This window comes from Elephas maximus, chromosome 17 (genome assembly GCF_024166365.1).
Source record: "Elephas maximus indicus isolate mEleMax1 chromosome 17, mEleMax1 primary haplotype, whole genome shotgun sequence".
Classification (NCBI taxonomy): Eukaryota; Metazoa; Chordata; class Mammalia; order Proboscidea; family Elephantidae; genus Elephas; species Elephas maximus.
The window spans coordinates 15,871,846-15,890,390 of record NC_064835.1 but is presented as its reverse complement, the minus strand read 5'-3'; the positions used below and the strand labels follow the sequence as shown (position 1 = coordinate 15,890,390).

The window sequence follows — 18,545 nt, the reverse complement described above, 5'->3', positions numbered from 1 at the left end:
AATAGTTTTACTTGCAGATGATATGATCTGCAAATAGGAATAGTTTTACTTGCAGATGATATGATCTGCAAATAGGAATAGTTTTACTTGCAGATGATATGATCTGCAAATAGGAATAGTTTTACTTCTTCCTTACCAATTTGGATGCCTTTTATTTCTTTTTCTTGCCTTATTGCTCTAGCTAGGACTTTCAGCACAATGCTAAATAGGAGTGGTGATAAAGGGCATCCTTGTCTTGTTCCCATTCTCAGGAGGAATATTTTCAGTCTCTCTCCACTGAGACTCATGTTGGTTGTTGGTTTTGTATAGATCCCCTTTATTATGTTGAGAAATTTCCCTTCTATTCCTATTTTATTGAGAGTTTTTATCAGGATTGTTGGACTTTATCAAATGCCTTTTCTGATTGAGATGATCATGTGATTCTTTTGTTTTATTTACGTGGTGGATTACCTTGATTGATTTCCTAATATTGAATCATCCTTGCATACCTGGTATGAATCACACTTGGTGGGGTGTATTATTTTTTTTATACGATGCTGAATTCTATTGACTAGAATTTTGTTGAGAATTTTTGCAACTATATTCATGAAAGATATTGGTTTGTAATTATCTTTTTTATGGTGTCTTTGCCTGGTTTTGGTATCAGGGTTATGCTGTCTTCATAGAATGAATTTGAAAGTATCTTTTCCTTTTTTATGTTCGGAAATAGTTTGAGTAGTACCAGTGTGAGCTCTTCTCTGAATGTTTACTAGAATTCTCCAGTGAAGCCATCTGGGCCTGGACTTTTTTTGGCGGGGGGAGTTTTTGTTTTTTTTTTTTACCTTTTCAATCTTTTCTCTTGTTATGGGTCTGTTCAGATTTTCAACCTCAGTTTGTACTAGTTTAGGTAGGTAGTGTGTTTCTTGAAATTTGTCCGTTTCCTCTAGGTTTTCAAATTTGTTGGAGTGTAGTTTTTCATAGTACCCTGTTATTATCCTTTTTATTTCAGTTGAGTCTATTGTAATGTCCCTCATTTCATTCCTTATTTGCATTCTCTCCTGTTTTTTGTTTGTCAGTTTGGCCCACGACTTATTGATTTTATTGATCCTTTCAAAGAACCAACTTTTGGTGTTGATTCTTTCTATAGTTTTTCTATTTCATGTATTTCTGCTCTTATCTTTATTGTTTCCTTTCTTCTCATGGCTGTGCACTTCTTTTGCTGTTCTCTTTCTGTTCATTTGAGTTGTATAACTAACATTTTGATTTTGTTCCTTTCTTCTTTTTTGATGTGTGCATCTGTTGCTGTAAACTGACCTCTTAGCACTGCCTTTGCTGTGTCCCAAAGGTTTTGGTATGATGTGTTTTCATTTCTTGCTTGATTCTAGGAATTTTTTTCATTTTATTTTTGATTTCTTCTATTACTTAGTAGTTTTTAAGCAACGTGTTATTCAGTTTACATGTATTTGATTTTTTCCTTGCTCTTCCTGTTATTAATTTCTACATTTATGGTGCTGTAATCAGAGAAGATACTTTGTATTATCTCAGTGTTTTGGATTTTGTGAGGGTTGCTTTGTGGCCTAAGATGTGATCTCTTCTGGAGAATGTTCCATGTGTGTTGGAAAAGAATATATACTTTGTTGCTTTGGGTGGAGCGTTCTATGCATGTCTGTGGGGCCAAGTTGGTTGATTGTGGCCTTTAGGTCTTCTGTATCTTTGTTGAGTTTCTTTCTAGATGTTCTGTCCTTTACTAAGAGTGGTGTGTTGAAGTCTACTATTATTGTGGGACTGTCGATTTCTCTTTTCAGTAGCAGCTGGATCTTGACTTCTAAATACCATTTTCCACTAAAAGGAACCAGAGCTTCTTGGAGTAATGGCTGATTCCAAGACCAGGGCAGGAAAATATAAGAAGAACCTGGAACACCTTGCACCAGAAAGTGAGAAAGTTCTCAAAGATTGATGGGTACATATCAAAAGGATGCAGACGACACCTTCCACAATTCGTGGATCAAATTAGTGATATGTTTATTTGACAGTAACAGATTGCAAACATATAGACATTAAATAACAAAGGAAACCTTGAGTCTATACGGATATACATAAATAAATGAATAACTTAAAAATTTGATAAGGAATAGCACATTTGCATATTTAAAAAGTATCTCCCCCCCAATGTTATTAATTTACAAAGAAAAATAGAGTAATTTTACAGTGAAGAAGTCTAGTATATACAACTTTAATAAGGTGATCAAAGTGAACATCACCAATAAAATGGGATAAATTGAAATCAGGTACCACCTTATAGGCTGCAATGAGATAAACATCTCTTCTGTGATAGTACTGTCAAAATTGCATAACTTGAATTTAATCGCAAGGAAACACCTGACAAACCCAAAATGAGGGAGAGCATACAAAATAATTGGCCTGTAATCTTTAAAAAAAATGTTAGTTATGAAAGGTAAGGAAAGTTCCAAACTGAAGGAGGCTAAAATGAAACAAATAATCCTGAACTCGATCCTTTGGGACAATTGGAGAAACTTGAATGAACCTGAAGACTGTTAGTAGAAATATATCAATGCTGATTTCCTGATTTTGATGACTACATTTTGGTTGTAGAGGAGACTGACCCTGTTGGTAGGCAATACATGCTAAAGTATTTGGGAGATGAGGAAGCACCATGCTAGCTTACTTTCAAATGGTTCAGGGGGAAAAATGCTTTGTACTACCTTGACAACTTTCTGTAACTTTGTGATTCTTAAGAAATCACATAAACACCAGAGTTTGCTGTACCTTAAATAAAATGATTAAAAAAAAAAGAGACATGCTATAAAGCAGTGAAAGTGATAGCAGGAAGTACAACTTGGAATACAGCCACTAGAAAGACAAATATGGATTTTGCTCTTTACTAAATAAAGTTATCTTTTTTTAAAAGCATTCATTAGGTTAATAGACAATAAATTAAATTCATGTTTTCTTATGACGTGTCCAGGTAAACACTGGTTTATCAGGTTAGCTCATGTGATTTGGCAAGAAAATCTAAGAAAATATAATCTTTCAGTTTACCTTGAACTAACTCCTTGGAGCTTGGGACGTTCATGTTCATCAGACCCATTCATTATTATGTACATATATATATATACACACACACACAGCAAAACATACACCAACTCAACAATTTCTTCATGTACAGTTCAGTCACACTGATTACATTCTTCAAGTTGTGCAAGCATTCGCACTACCCTTTTCCAAATTATCCCTCCACCATTAACATAAACTCACTACTCTCTTAAGCTTCTCATCTAATCTTTCGAGTTGCTGTTGTCAGCTTGATCCCTTGTAGACAGTTCTTTAAAACAGCACAGTGCTTAAGCAGACACTCCTTACCAATGAAGCTCAACGACTGTTTAGACCTCTTCATTATTATGCACAGTTTCTCCCTGACGTTGCAGGTGCTTGTTGCTCTTCATTAAGTCAGTCTTTAAAGTAACCTCCTTGGAGTCAAAGTCTTCTTTATGTCCTTTTCATCCCATCAGTTTTTATTTGGAGATAAGAAGAACAGATTAAAAAAAAAGCTTTTTTTTTTTTTTTTAAGTAATTTCACTAGAACCTATCATTTAAAAAGTGCTGTTCCCTTCACAGCAAGATGTTAGCTGGTCACTCTGACCCTGATCCACACAGCCTAGTAGAGTCTCTGAAGTAGCGGCAAGCATAATAGGTTATGTTTTTTTAAACTCTGAGGCGTGCTGTCTGTGGTATAGTTCTCATTTTGCTGCCCCGGCTCTGGAGCAGATTCTCTTTGGAGGACACCACCTTGCATTGCACTCAGCGTATGTTAATCGTGTCACAGCAGTTGTGCTCCTTCCTATGGGCTGATCCACTAAGGGGACAACGCGGCTGCCTTGCAATAACATTTCCTGTGTCAGGGAGCTGAGTTTTTTGAGTTTTTAGTGGCAGGAAGCACTACACAACATCCTCTAGTACCTGAGTATGTGTGCCTTTTCATTGTGAACTTTGTGCGTTTCCCTTCCACTTTGTTTTTCCATCTGTGTATAACTCTGTGATGTAGGTCATGTAGCTCTTAGGGTGGGAAGTTGAAAGAAAGTATTTATTTTCTGGAAGGTAAATATTTATTTTGAACAAAGTTGAACCCATTTACTCAAAACATTTTTATTGGACAATATAGTTTCAGGTCATTATATTAATGGCTTATAAAATCAAATCTAAAATTCGCCAATGCATACAAATAGCCTGAATGCATTGCTGTATTCTAATTTTTTAGAGGTCTTGCTATCGAGTTGATTCTGACTCATAGTGACCCTCTAAAAAAGAGTGGAACTACCCTATACAGTTTCCTAGGCTGTAATCTTTACAGGAGCAGATCATCAGGTCTTTTCTCCTGTGGAGTGGCTGGTGGGTTCGAACCACTGACCTTTCGGTTAGCAGCCAAGCACTTAATCTTTGCACCACCAGGGCTCCTTAAAGTCTTGCTACATAGACAATATACTAGCAAATCTGAAATAAAATATACAGGCAGTTCTGCTATAAAGTAACTAACATGTGTTGCTGATAGAAACAACAACATTACCTTCAGCAAAACTGCACCTTAAAGGGCTTACAGGAAAAAGGGAGTCCCTGGGTGGTGCAAAGGTTAGGATGCTTGGTTGCTAACTGAAAGGTTGGAGGTTTGAGGCCATTCAGAGGTGGAAGAAAGGCCTGGAAGAAAGGCCTGGAGATCTACTTCTGAAAAATCAGCCCCTGAAAATCCTACGGAGGACAGTTCTACTCTGATACCGACGGGGTCGCTAAGAGGAATTGACTGTATGGCAACTGTTTGTGTTTTTATTAATGGGGAAAGGGGCAGACCCCTCAAAACCTATGCAACTTTATAAACAGAGCACTAACTGAAGCTGGAGGCAGCCCCAGAAGATATTTTCTAAATGTGCAAAAACAACAGAGTTGAAGTGCTGGATTGAGAGCGCCGAGGCTAGGCGGATGGAAGTGCAGGAATTGCAACCTCTCCTGAGCCGTGGCGAGCCCTTACCAGTTGCCGTAAAGCCAGCCCGGACTCTTGGTAGTCCAACGTGTGTCAGAGTAGAACTGTGTTCCGCACGGTTTTCGATGACCGATTTTTCGGGAGCAGATCACCAGCCCTTTCTTCTGAGACACCTATAGGTGGACTTGAGCTTCCATTTTTTTAGTTAGCAGCCAAGCATGTTAACCGTTTGCACACCCAGGGTATCTTTCTGGGGGTGGGAGGCCTGAGTGCAGGTACTCATTTTAATAAAAAAAAAAATTGAAATACAAGGCGTTCAACTTGTTCAACAGCTGAACTCAGGGCTTTGTCCTTTCTTACTGAAGGCTGTAACTCTTCCTCTACTGTTTTGGTTCCCCTTGCCTAGGAAAAATTCCATTACGCTAACATCGTTCTCCTATTTGTTGATCGACTATGAGGCAAGTGATGTTACAGAAACACATGACGTTATAAAAACAGAACAGATTGTGTATCAATTACCTACACTTTCCCTCCCACTTCCAGTTTTTACAGTCAGCTCCCTCATGTCCCTCTCCCTGCTGGTACACCTGTTCTTTCCATTTCACACTCTACTCCAAAACCCATTGCCGTCAAGTCAATCCCGACTTGTGGTAACCCTATTGGACAAAGGAGAACTGCCCCACAGAGTTTACATGGAGCGCCTGGTGGATTCAAACTGCCAACCTTTTGGTTAGCTGCCGTAGCACTTAACCACTATGCCACCAGGGTTTCCCTCACACTCCACCAGGTGGAAAAAAAAAAAAAGGCAGTTGTAAAAGACAGGCGTCCTACACAAACCTCAATAAAATGAATAGAAGGGAGGGACACAGCTCCAGCATTTCTTGCCACTCTCAGCAGATGGAGTAAGTTATTTTGCACCGAGGGAATAAATAGTTGGAAGGTTTAAGATGGCTGTTTTACTATAGTTCTAATTTCTGCCTATTAGACCTTTGTCAAGAACACACACACACAATCTTCTCCCCATTTAAACTTTCCTCATTTCCCTTGAGATATTACAATGAAGTCATCCAAAAGACCTGCAATGTTTTTGCTTGAATTATTTAAACCTTGCATTCCTTTGGAGTTCCTGGGTGCTGTAATACATTCAGCTACTAAAAGAAAAGTTGGAGGTTCGAGGACATGCAGAAGTGCCTTGGAAGAAAAAGCCTGGCATTTGACTTCTAAAAAAATCAGCTATTGAAAACCTGTGGAGCACAGTTCTACCCTGACACACACACATGGGGTTACCATGTGTCCGAGTTGGCTCGAAGGCAACTGTTTTACCCTCCCTCTTACAGGCAACAAATGAGCGAAACTTAGTTTTAAATGTCAGGTCATACAGTTTACTTACTTTGGCTGTTTTTGTCTTGGGATGAGGTTTCTTCAGTATTTGACCTAGATTTGTTACTTTCTATCATGTGACCTGGAATTTCAGTTTCTACAAGAAAAGAAAATCAAGTTATTAATTTCTGACCCCATAGACATCATCTGCAGCCCTGGTGGCCCAGTGGCTAAGAACTTGGCTGCTAACCAAAGGGTCGGCAGTTTGAATCCACCAGCCACTCCTTGGAAACCCTTTGGGGCAGTTTTACTCTATCCTATAGGGTCACTATGAGTTGGAATCCACTCGACAGCAGTGAGTATAGACATCTTCTATATGTAGAAATGTATGTTTGGATCAGATGACACCTCTGTTATACAATAATAGGCTTACCACTCCTCCTTCCATACTCTGCGGCTTCATTAACAATATAGCTGTGGAATCTTTACTATGATTCCTTCAGGCACTGTGCTAGGCAGTATAAGAGTTGTGGGAGGTCAATATGATAGGAGATTAGAATCAAGTATTGTTCTCCAGGAAGGAGCAATTTAAGGAGTCATTAAAGAACTCCTGGTGTGAAGCATTAATGGGAGGTTTTGAAAGAATACTATATTTGCTTATTGTGCAGGTACAGCTAAAAAGTCAGACCCTGTCCCTGGGTCTGTTTACGATGTGTATGCTGACTATCTAGAGTGACTGATAGTAAACTAGGAGAAGTGGTACGTTCAAGAGGGTCAGAGCTACTAAAAGACATGATGCTTTGCCTTGGGGCACAATCAGTTCTCTGTTCCTGGAGGTGTCTAAGCCACATGTGGCAGGATCAGCACTGTCTAATAGCACTACGATCTGAGCCTCATGTGTAATTTAAACTTTTTTAGTAGCCGTGGTAAAAATGGAAAAAAGCAGGTGAAATTTATAATAGGTTTTACTTAACTCAGTAGATCCAAAAGATTTATTATTAGATAGATAACACTCTTTGTGTGTTTGTGTGTGTATATATGGAGTGTTTGAAATTCAGTATGTATTTTACACTTACAGAGCAACTCAGTAGGGCCTAACCACACTGCAAGCGCTCAATAGCCATAATGTAGTTACTTATTGGATAGCACAGGGCTGGATAATGACTCAGAATTAACAAAGGAATTTAATCCTGGCATATGTTTATGGAATAAATTGAGTAGATGGTTATTCTGGATAACTTCTAAGGTCCCTTCCAGCTTGGACATGTGTTGAGTGTATGCATTTTAATAGGTATCCCCCATGCTAGCTAAATAATATATTTTTTTGTTTGTCTCCAATGATAACTTTTTAATCAAAACACAGATAAAAATTACTATTATAGTAGCTGGGCACCATCTATTTCTTCTGGTCTCATGGCAAAGAGGCAGTTATTCATGGAGGCAATTAGCCCCACATTCCATATTCTCTTCCTATTCCTGACTCTCCTTTTTTTTTCTGTTGCTCCAGATGAATACAGACCAATCAACTGTTGTGCCTTGGATGGCTGCTTTCAAGCTTTTAAGACCCCAGGCACTGCTCAATCAACTAGGAGATAGAACAGAAGCACTAAACACATTATTAGGTCAATTAACTGGGATGCCACATGAAACCATGACCCTAAACCTCCAAACCAAGGAACCAAATCCCCTGAGGTGTTTGGTTGTACACAAGCAGCCTCAGCAGCCACTCTTTTTTTTGGGGGGGGGGGGTCATTGTTATAAATATATCTGTCATATAACTTTTGCCAATTTAACTTTTAACAGGTGTACAACTTATTAACTGCAATCAAATGGAGAAAAATGCAGAATAGAATTTCAAATTCTCATGGACTCCAGACTTTCTGGAGCCATGGCGGATGGATGAACCCCTGAAGCTACTGCCTTGACATTATCTTTAAACCTTAAGCCCAAAATATCCCCTGAAGTCTTCTTAAAGCCACATAATTGTTTAGCTTAACTAGTAAAGAATGTCTGCCTTGAGCACTGTACTCTTTTAAGATCTATTGATACGGGATCCAACTGACAACAGCGCCTGGGAAGATTAGATAGGAACCTCAGGGGGCAGTGAGTTTATGTTAATGGGGGAGGACAACTCAGATAATGAGGGTGAGCATGGTTGCATGACTCGAAGAATGTAATCAATATTACTAAATGGTACATGTAGAGACTGCCGAACCGGTGTATGTTTTGCTGCGTGTATTCTCAACAACAACAAAAAAATAAATAAAGTTTAGAAAAAAATTTACTATTATGATAGAGTAAGATTGAGTGCATTCTTGGAAAGTAGGAATGAAATGGAAACGGTCTGTTATAGTCAACCTTTGTCAGTCATTCCTAGGATGTGAACCCCTTGAGAGCATAGACCTGGCGTGTCCTCTTGACAGTGCTTGTAATGGTAGCTGGCAGACAGTAGGTGCTCAACAAATGTTTACTGAATAAATGAACGAATGAGCTCTCTACTTCATATCCATCTGTGAACAGAAGCTTCTGACTTAATGCTGATTCCCAGAGCTACTCTAGTTTTTCTTGGTCATAAACTCTTTGAGTATAAACCAAAAATCAAACTCACTGCCATCGAGTCAATTCCAACTGATAGCCAACCTATAGGACAGAGTAGAACTGCTATATGGAGTTTCCAAGGCTTTCTTTACAGAAGCAGACTGCCACATCTTTCTCCCAGGGAGCCGCTGCTGGTTTTGAACTGCTGACCTTTCGGTTAGCAGCTGAGCACTTTAACCGCTGTGCCACCAGGGCTCCGTTCTTTGACTATAAAACAAAAACAACAAAATGAAACTCGTAGCCATCGAGTTGATTCTGACTCATAGCAACCGCACAGGACAGGGTAGAACTGCCCTCTAGGGTTTCCAAGGAGCGGCTGGTAGATTTGAACTGCTGACCTTTTGGTTGGTAGCTGTAGCTCTTAACCACTGTGCCACCAGGGGTCCTCTTTAGAGCCCTGGGAAATTCAGATTCCAAGTTTCCTGGAAAATAACTGGTTCCTCGGGTGACAACACTTAGCAAATGGACTGCGCAAGCTCTAATGGGCAAGCTTTAGTTGACAGCTGCTTTGGCATCCTGTGGCCTCCATCAGGCTCTCTGCCCACTCACCTCTTTTCCATACGGCACGTGACTTCCACACCTTCATTATGAAGAGCTGAATGATGATGAAGAGGGCCAAAAGGAGGAAGGACACAAGGCTGAGTAGGATTATGCCACTTTTCTTACTCGCCAAGCTTAGAGACTTGGAATTCTCTTCTATAAGAGAAACAAAAGGATTTTAGACAGTTTATTTTTGTCACTGAGAAATATATACATTACTTTGAAAATGCAGTCTAGGCTGATGGGCAGTTCAGATGAAGAGATAGGGGAGAGCTTGACTGTGAAGGTAGTGAGGCTCATATTTTTCAGTCTCTAAAAAGAAGCAAACAGACAGACAGACAAAGCAATCCTGTAGGATGTTTTGAAAATGGTCTTTAAGTTACATAGATATTGAGCGAGTTATTTTTCATTTCTAGAGAAAGCTTGCAAGAAGGTTGACTTAAATTACAGTTGGGGGATTCAAATTAGTCATAAGGAATGATTTCTTAGCCAAGTGCAATTATGTCACAGTACAAATTGTTAAGAAGCTTGGAATATTATCCAAGTCAAATGAGAATTCATTTATTATGGCTAAGTTAACTGTGGTCCTCCATGAAGGTATCTGGGGATAAACTAGATGGACTTTCAAGGGTCTTTCTGAACTTAGATTCTATGGATTGTTGTTTTGCTGAAAATCTTGGCTCCTTCTTTTCATCCACAAGCAATTTAGTAGTGCCAGCTGTGTTGTAGAATTCTACATGAGACATAATTCTTGTTTTAGGGGGAAGTTCTCTGTACATGTAAACAAATGAACTAATGAAAGCAAACAAAAGTAAGATAGGCTAAAGGCTAGATCCATCTGTGTAGTTTATATAATAATGCATTCAAGTACTTGGAGGTAGAAACGGTCCCTGAGGGCTGAGCTGGTGGAGAAGGTTTTCAGTGAAGACGTTGGCTTTGAAGAGGGGAGCAGGAAGAAGCAGAGGAGTGATGCGGTCTTTCCTTCCATCAAGGGCAGTTAGGATAAATGAGAACCATGCAATAGAAATAGGATGATGTTTTCAGAGAAAAATGTGAATCTGTGTAGGGACTGCTTAGAGGTGGGACTGCGGAGGTGGCCATGGAGGGACTGCAGGAGTAGGTGGTGCGGGGACTGCAGGGGCAGGTGGTGCAAAGACTGTAGGGGTAGGCAGCGGAGGGTCTCAGGGGTCGGTGGTGGAGGGACTGCAGGGGTAGGTGGTGGAGGGACTGCAGGGGTAGGTGGTAGAGTTTTGGGGTTCAGACTCTGTGTTGTGGACTGTGGGAAGCCATAGAAGTTTTCTGTACACAGACGTGAAGGGGTGTTTGACAGCAGGGTGTCAAAAACAGACCAGATGAGAAGAAACCGAAAATGCATTACTTCATGCCAATTATGATGAGCGTCCGGATTAGGGTAGTGGCAGAGATAATGAACAAAATGCCTGAAAGAAAAGACTCAAAAGTCCTTGGAAACTGCCTGGAGAGGAAAGAGTGAAGGATGACCCCAAGGTTTTGGGCCGTGGGATGCCTTGGACAAGCTGATTTTTTGAAGAAAAGAAAAAGATGTTATTTGATTTTTAGTGATGTTGAGTTTGAGGAGATGGCAGAATATTCAGCTAGAGATATGTAGAAAATGGAATGAAATAGGGACCAATGCTCGGGAGAATGTTCTAGAAATACAAGTACAAAATATTCTGCTTAGTGGCATCAGGGACAATCTTAAGAACAGATAAACTCTTCAGGAGAGGAATGCACAGATGATGGAGAAGTAGACTCAGAAGTGTATCTCCATTTAAGAAGTAGGAGGAGGACGTGGAGTCAGCTGAAAGACAGAGAAGGAGTGGTTAGCAGTAAAGGAACTGGACGAGGCAGAGTATGTCAAGGAAGCCAGGAAGGCGATTAAGTCGAGAAGGGACAAGGGAGTGATTACCTATCCAATCATGTCTATCGGGCAGAAAGGTCAAGAAAAATGAGGACTGAAAAAGGCCATTGGGTTTATTGATTAAGAGGTTAGAACGTCAAGTGTTTATTCTAAACGCAGTGGGTGGAACTTACTAGTGATCAAGTCAGGATCTTCAATGGTTCCATCCTTTTTCTTGTCATTCTCTGATACACCGAAAATTTGCGTTATTGTGACTAAAGTGAAAGAAAGCAAGACATGATGTATACAGGATACATACATATATATAGTGTAATTATATGTACCCACATAGATAGGTGTAGAGCTGTATTGTGGGACAAAGACGTGGCAATCTGCTCCTGTAGAGATTACAGCCTTGGAAACCCGATGGGGAAGTTCTGTCCTATCCTGTAGGGTTGCTACGAGTCAGATTCGACTCGATGGCAATGTGTGTGTGTGTGTATGTATATATACCAAAAACCAGCTGCCATGGGTTTGTTTTTTCGGCTTGGATACATATGCACCAAAACCCAGCTGCTCTCAGGTCGACTCTGACTCATGGTGGCGCCATGTGTGTCAGAGTAGAACTGTGCTCCACAGGGTTTTCAACGGCTGATTTTTTGCACGTAGATCACCAGACCTTTCTTCCAAGATGACTCTAGGTGGCCTCCAGCCTCTAACCTGGGGATTAATCCTTTCCACTACACAGGGGTTCTCTCTCTCCATCTCTATCTCTACAGTCTTCCCAAAGCAGCTTGAGAAATAAAAAAAAGTGACCCACCTTAAACAATGACAAGGTCATTTTTGAAATAATTTCTTAGCAAAAAAATTGCAAATGGCCAGACTCGCTTTGCTCTTTTTTTTTTTTTTAAGGTAAACATTTATTGAACACTTACTCTGTGCTAAGTAACCCTGGTGGCTTAGTGGTTGAGAGCTATGGCTGCTAACCGAAAGGTTGGACGTTCAAATCCACCAGGTGCTCCTTGGAAACTCTATGGGGCAGTTCTACTCTGTCCTCTAGGGTTGCTATGCGTCGGGATCCACTCGACGGCAACGGGTTTGGTTTGTTTTTTGACTCTGGGCTAGGCCTTGTACCTCAGCTCTGAGAAAGCAGAGGCTTAGGACAGTTAGTAATTTGCATGAAGTCCAACATCAAGTCAGCGGCACAGCCAATATTGAAACTCAGTTTTTTTGTTTTTTTTTTTTTTGACTCCAGAGCCCAAATTTTAAACCACTGTATCATGCTAAGTATCCTATACTTCCTTCCTGAATCAGGCCTACTAGGGGGAAGGATGCTTCAAGATAACAACTGAATATTGAGGAATGGCCTCCCGGATTTGTGACAAGAGAACCTGGGTCTGAAATGCACAAAGCAATGATTTGTGTGTTGAAAAATAGGCTCAGTTGCTGTTCAAGCCTATGGTTGCCTTCCCTTAGAAGTGGAACATACTATAAAATTTTTGCTAGACAAGAAAAATAATAAAAATAAGATAGCTCTTTTGTTGCTAATCTTCCCTATTTTCTCTTTTTTTTTCCTTCTCTGCCGTCTCTGGCTTTATAGCCCGCTGCACAGCGCCACTATGTGGCCCCCGAGGGGAATGAAAACACCCATTCTTTACTGAAAATGGGTATTATTAACAGTAATTAATAAAACTATAGAAATGGAAAGCTGAAAGAATTTTAGAAACCATGTATTTTCAAATCTTATGCTACATATGAAAAATCAGAGCAGAAAATTAAGTTGTTTAGTAGTAGTCCAAACCAATTTAAAGACAACTAGATTCTAAACACCTTTCAAAAAATTGGATTTTACAAGCAAGTGATATTCAGTTCCACTTCATAGTATTTTCAATTTCCATTGCCATTCAAACAACTGTATGGCACTTATTGTATTTATTAGTGTTTTAAAAACCCCAAACATTTACTTTTAAATATTACAAAAAAAAAAAAAAAAAACCGAAACCCATTGCCATCGAGTTGATTTTGACTCATTGCAATCCTATAGGGCAGAGTAGAACTGTGCCATAGGATTTCCAAGGTTGTAATCTTCATGGGCTGGTGGGTTGAAACCACTGACCTTCCAGTTAGCAGCCAAGTGCTGAACCACTAAACCACCAGTGTTCAGAATACAAAATCAAATGAAAAATAGGATATGGTTCAAAACTATGAACGTGATGATGACAGAAAAGGATTTATCCCGCCAAATGAAATTATTATAAAGACACCTTATGAAACTGAGCGTGCAGGAATTTATGCCTTTCTGCATGAGGCTAACTGTCTTGCTCAAAGTAGCATAACAAATTCATTCATTTTTCATTCGTTCATTCATTTGTTCTGCATATTTCTAAGCACCTGCTATTGCCAGATACCATGCTAAGTAAAATACAAAGATAAATAGATGATCATCGCCCCAAATTAATCATCTAGTGGGTTTCTAAGTTTTCCTGCATTCACAGTTCAGTCCCATCCCTGGAAATGGTCAGAATGTGATCACTGTCACTGGATTGTATGTGTAAAAAATGTTGACTTGGAAATGTTTTGTTCTATATATTTTTACCACACTAAAACTACAAAGGAAGGTCAAATGTCACAATCAGCAAAAAAAATACGTATTTTTCTTATCGTGGCTTTGACTTTATATGTATTTTTATTGAATATATATTTATATAAATTTATTATGTAAACATACAGCTATATACATATATATGCATCTATAGATATTTATATAGATTATGTTTTAAATACGTATATTTTATATATATATATATATTTTCTCCCCCTTTAAGGAGCAAAGGCATCCTGTCATCCTGAAGCCTACCCCATTCCTGATGTACCACTCCTCCAAGCACCATAAAGCTTGAGCCAGTTGGAGGGGGTCCTGTGTGGTCTTTAATAAAAATTAAAATAAAATAAAATAAAAGACTCTTAAAAATTAGATTTGGAAAAGTGACCTGCCCCAGGAGGCATGCTTTAACAGCAAAAGAAATTGATGATTTAGACACTTACCAGTACCAGTGGAACGCTGAGGGCATTGAGAGGGTGGAGCACTTGCCTCCCAAGTATCTGCACTGTTCCCTTGATCGGTAGCTAGGAAAGGAGAAAAGCAAAATTCTGCAACTACGGACAGCAATTTTACCCACATTGTGCTCCGTAAAACAGATTCAAGGATGTCTCTGGCTGTCACCTGCTTGTGGAGGTTTTGCAGAAGCCTAAGAGCTGTGCGTTCTGCAGCTCTTGCTCTGGTTTTGAAATCTGTGGCCTGCTGATTGCCCATCTGCTAACCTGCCTAGCTTAGGAGTACAGCATGCTGGACCCTCACGTGTGCGGCATTTGGCAGGAGGCAAAGGGTATTCACTACGTCTGTCTGTATCCATCTATATCCATTTGTCCATTCCTCCATCCATCTATTTGTCTGTCTGTCTGTCTACCCTTTCACATATCTACCTTCCTATTTATTAGTAAGAATTCCTGGGTGGTGCCAATGTTTAACATGCTCAGCTGCTAACTGAAAGGTTGGAGCCCATCCAGAGGTGCCTCGAAAGAAAGTCCTGGCCATCTACTTCTGAAAAATCAGCCATTGAAAACCCTGTGGAGCACAGTTCTACTCGGACACACAGGGGGTTGACATGAGTCAGAAACATTAGAGGAACGGTAATACAGACTATAAAGGTAAAGTGAGCTCTGTGACCACAAAAATGCCAGGGAATATTGAGGAAAGAAGAAAGCAGCGACAATGAAAAGAGGGAAAAGCTCAAACGCTAGCTAAATAGAAGTACTGGGAGCAAATTACAAGAAGAGTGTAATGAGGGAAGTACTGGAGACAAAGAGAGTCAAATTTATCAATAATAATTAAGATCTTTCAGTACAATGTATACTATGCTGATGTAGCTAGTTAATATTTATGTACAAAACTAGTGTGTGTGTATGTACACACATATATATACTTTTTTTTTTAACTAAAGTTTGTTCTTATTTTGATTTATCCTCTCAATCAAGCTGATAAATAGATGCAATTTGAATGAATGTTGTTTCGATTAGGTGGATACTGGTGAGTTATGATTTTCTTCCCTATTCTATCAGAATGTCATAGACCTGTGCTGTTCAACACAGTAGCCACAGGCCATGTATTAAATATTTAAATTAATTAAAAATGAATAATATTAAAAATATTTCCCTTTAGTTGCACTAGCCACATTTCAAGTGCTCAATAGGAAAATTAGAATTTTCTAATTTGTATCCACCACCAGCCTGCGCTTGACAGCTTCCCAATATTTAAGACTTGTCTGATGAGATTGGTGATGATGTTAACATGAATGTGCTTTTGATATAAAGATGTGTCAACATTTGAAAGATCTGCATAACTCAGTGAACCAATACTTTCCAAATGACTAATGCGTGATGTTATAAAGTCACGCGTGGGTAAAAGATTCATTTGAAGGGCAAGGCAACTCAATAGATTTTAATGCATGAAAAATATTTTGATAGAACTTCAGAGTCCATGGTGCAACCAACCTTTAAGAAACCACTTCTTGTCAAGTTTGGTGTACTGTAGTATCCAAGAAGGATATCCATAATTATCTGAAAAGTCTATTGAAATACTCATCCCTTCTAACTGTATATTTGTGTGAGGTTGAATTTTTAAAATATACTTCAAGCAAAGCAACACATTGCAAGAAACAATGCAGAAGTTATGAGAACCCATCTGCTTTCTATTAAGCCAAACATTAAAGGGATTTCCAAAAATGTAAAAACGATACCATTTTTCTTACTAATTTTTTTTGGTGTTGCAAAATATGCTTTTTTTCCCCCACAAAAATATGTGATTTTTATTAATGTGCAATGGGTTTATTATTTTTAAATTAACTAATAAATACACATCTAAATTTTTTTTCAGTTTTAATTTCTAGTGGATAAGTATTGACAGATATAAACACATAAATCTAAGTTATTTGAGGACCTCAATTATCTTGAGTGTAAAAGTTCCTGAAACCAAAACATTTGAGAACTATTATTGCTCGAACCTTTTTCTATTCCATTCCTAGATCATTAATAGGAAAACTAGGTTGCTCATTTGTAATACTAAAAAGATGAAATAAATCATTTTAAAGATCGTCTAATCTCTTCCTGTTGTTCAATTCTCCTTCAAGCAACAGACTGTCAGTTTTTAAAAGAAGGTTCTTCTCTGTACTCAGACATGGTGCTCATACGCTCCTCATCTCCTCCAGGTCCTGCCTCACAGAGAGTGTGGAGATGGAAGGGGTCAGAGTCCTTACTTGTAAAGGTGTTTTAGAAGTATTTTTAAGTGTTTGAAATGTTTACTTCTAAGGGATTTATAAAGCATTTTAAATTTTTGCATCCTCAGGGATTTTTAAACTAATTGGAAATTAGTTTTGTAATATATTTTCCATCTGTATTTTGTAAGATCTGTATGTTAGTGTAGTAGCTCACCAAAGGATAAGAAGAAGAAACAAATGGAAGCCAACAACAGCAGATAGTGGAGTTCTGCTTTGAATACTTGTTGGTGATCTGACTGTGGATGCTAGATAATCTATGGCTAGCTCATAAACGAAAGTCAAGTCTTAACTTAGTATTATTAGAAACATTTTGTAGCTGTGATTGTGAATCATGTATAACTATTGCTGTAAATGAGGAGAAATTGCAATTTTTCCCCTCAGTCGTAATTTTTTAGATGACTTGAACAATGGCTGAAATGCCAAAACATATACTTTTTCCACATTGTTAGTTCTCTTATTTAAGAATCTGAATGTCTCTGGAAAACATTTGATAGATAAAGTCTTATTTTGCCTTTGGTAATCCTCTCCACAGGCCCTACGCTCCCATTCCACAGATGGGGTGGAATGAATCATAAAGAGATAAGAATATTTTTGTAAGATTACAGCCCAGTCCAGTGGGTTATGGGTCCTTGAGTCTTCTAATGTAGCTTGCTCAAGACTTACTATTGGTTTGATGAGAAAGTGACCTGTGGAAAGCATGTGGCAGTGAGAAGGACAGGATAACCACAGCAGTAGCTCCCATGGCAGAGCGCATTAACCTTCTGACAGTGACGTGCCAGTCGTGACGTGCCAGTCAACAACTGGAACCCCTGGCTTATCAGCTATTTCATTTAATAAAAGAGATTTCTCAGTAAATGCGTCATCATCCAACATTTCTCTCCTTCCCTAATGTGAGTGATTCCTTGTACTTCAGGCATCTCTTTTAACACTGAGCAGAACTTATAAAATCATGAAAAGCTCCTACTAATTACCAAGTGCTAATACATGACTCATGATTTCTGCTACTTTTTATAGGAAAACCCTTGGCTCTAAGAGTCTTATACAGTTTTACAACTTTTTTCTTGGACTTTTGGAGAAGGTGTTATAGAACAGATTCTGAAAATAGAGGTGAGCTCTCTTCACATTTAGTATTTCATGTTTTAAATGGTGATCTGCTCAGACTATTAACATGGTTAAATTAAAATCCTCAAAACAGCCATAAAAAAATAAGTCTTATAAAATTAAATAGTAACCATGAAGAGTAATGTCTTGAGTGACTGCATGAGTATTTTCTATTAATATAAAATAATATGAACAAGTTTAGATTTAATTTAGCATTATCTCCTTTTGGGTCAAGTGCCAAGATGCAGTATGCTTTATCTGGTCTCTCCAAATATATGACGACAATAAAACAATTTAAGGTCAAGTTATGCCAGATACCATTATCAAAAAACAAGCACGACACGGTTTACATATGGTGCTTGGCTGGTCCTTCTGGGTATCTGAGCTTCTTTGGAACATTGGAACAATTACAACCCTGTGACCCAGAGAGAAAAATTTCAATCATTAAAGCAATTTGCTATTAAGGAGATTTTGGTTGATAGTAATCTAACTCTGAAGGACTTTGCCCATTCAATTTAATTTGTTTGATAGTGTAATATTCAGGTAAATTATAAATGATTAAAGAATCCCTTCCTCTTCTTACCACTGACGTCACTAGGGTTGGTGTCACCCCCCCATGGACCTCCTCCCTTACTGGACCATACAGAATGTTTTTCTTCCCAACGTTACTCATTAACAGTAATTCCTGTGTCTCACTCCTTCTCTTTCATTAATGACTACTTCATTCTCAAAAAGGTTATAGATATACCTTCACAAATACTAATTGCCACAATATTGTAGCTAAAACACCAGAAAAACGGACAAAATCAGCTACTACAAAAACACT

General features: G+C 38.7%; 1 protein-coding gene across 1 annotated transcript in view; it reads right to left on the bottom strand.

Moving 5' to 3' along the window:
* Window positions 1–3,236: 3,236 nt before the first annotated feature.
* The window catches only part of CRTAM (cytotoxic and regulatory T cell molecule), a 32,122-nt gene continuing 16,813 nt past the window's right edge, over window positions 3,237–18,545 (bottom strand). The window contains exons 6-10 of the mRNA XM_049856929.1: window positions 14,331–14,411; window positions 11,480–11,560; window positions 9,437–9,583; window positions 6,360–6,446; window positions 3,237–3,493 (exon numbers count right to left, since the gene is read on the bottom strand). Coding sequence (XP_049712886.1) covers window positions 3,381–3,493; window positions 6,360–6,446; window positions 9,437–9,583; window positions 11,480–11,560; window positions 14,331–14,411 — 509 coding nt within the window. The 3' untranslated portion in view covers window positions 3,237–3,380. The remainder of the gene's footprint in view (window positions 3,494–6,359; window positions 6,447–9,436; window positions 9,584–11,479; window positions 11,561–14,330; window positions 14,412–18,545) is intronic.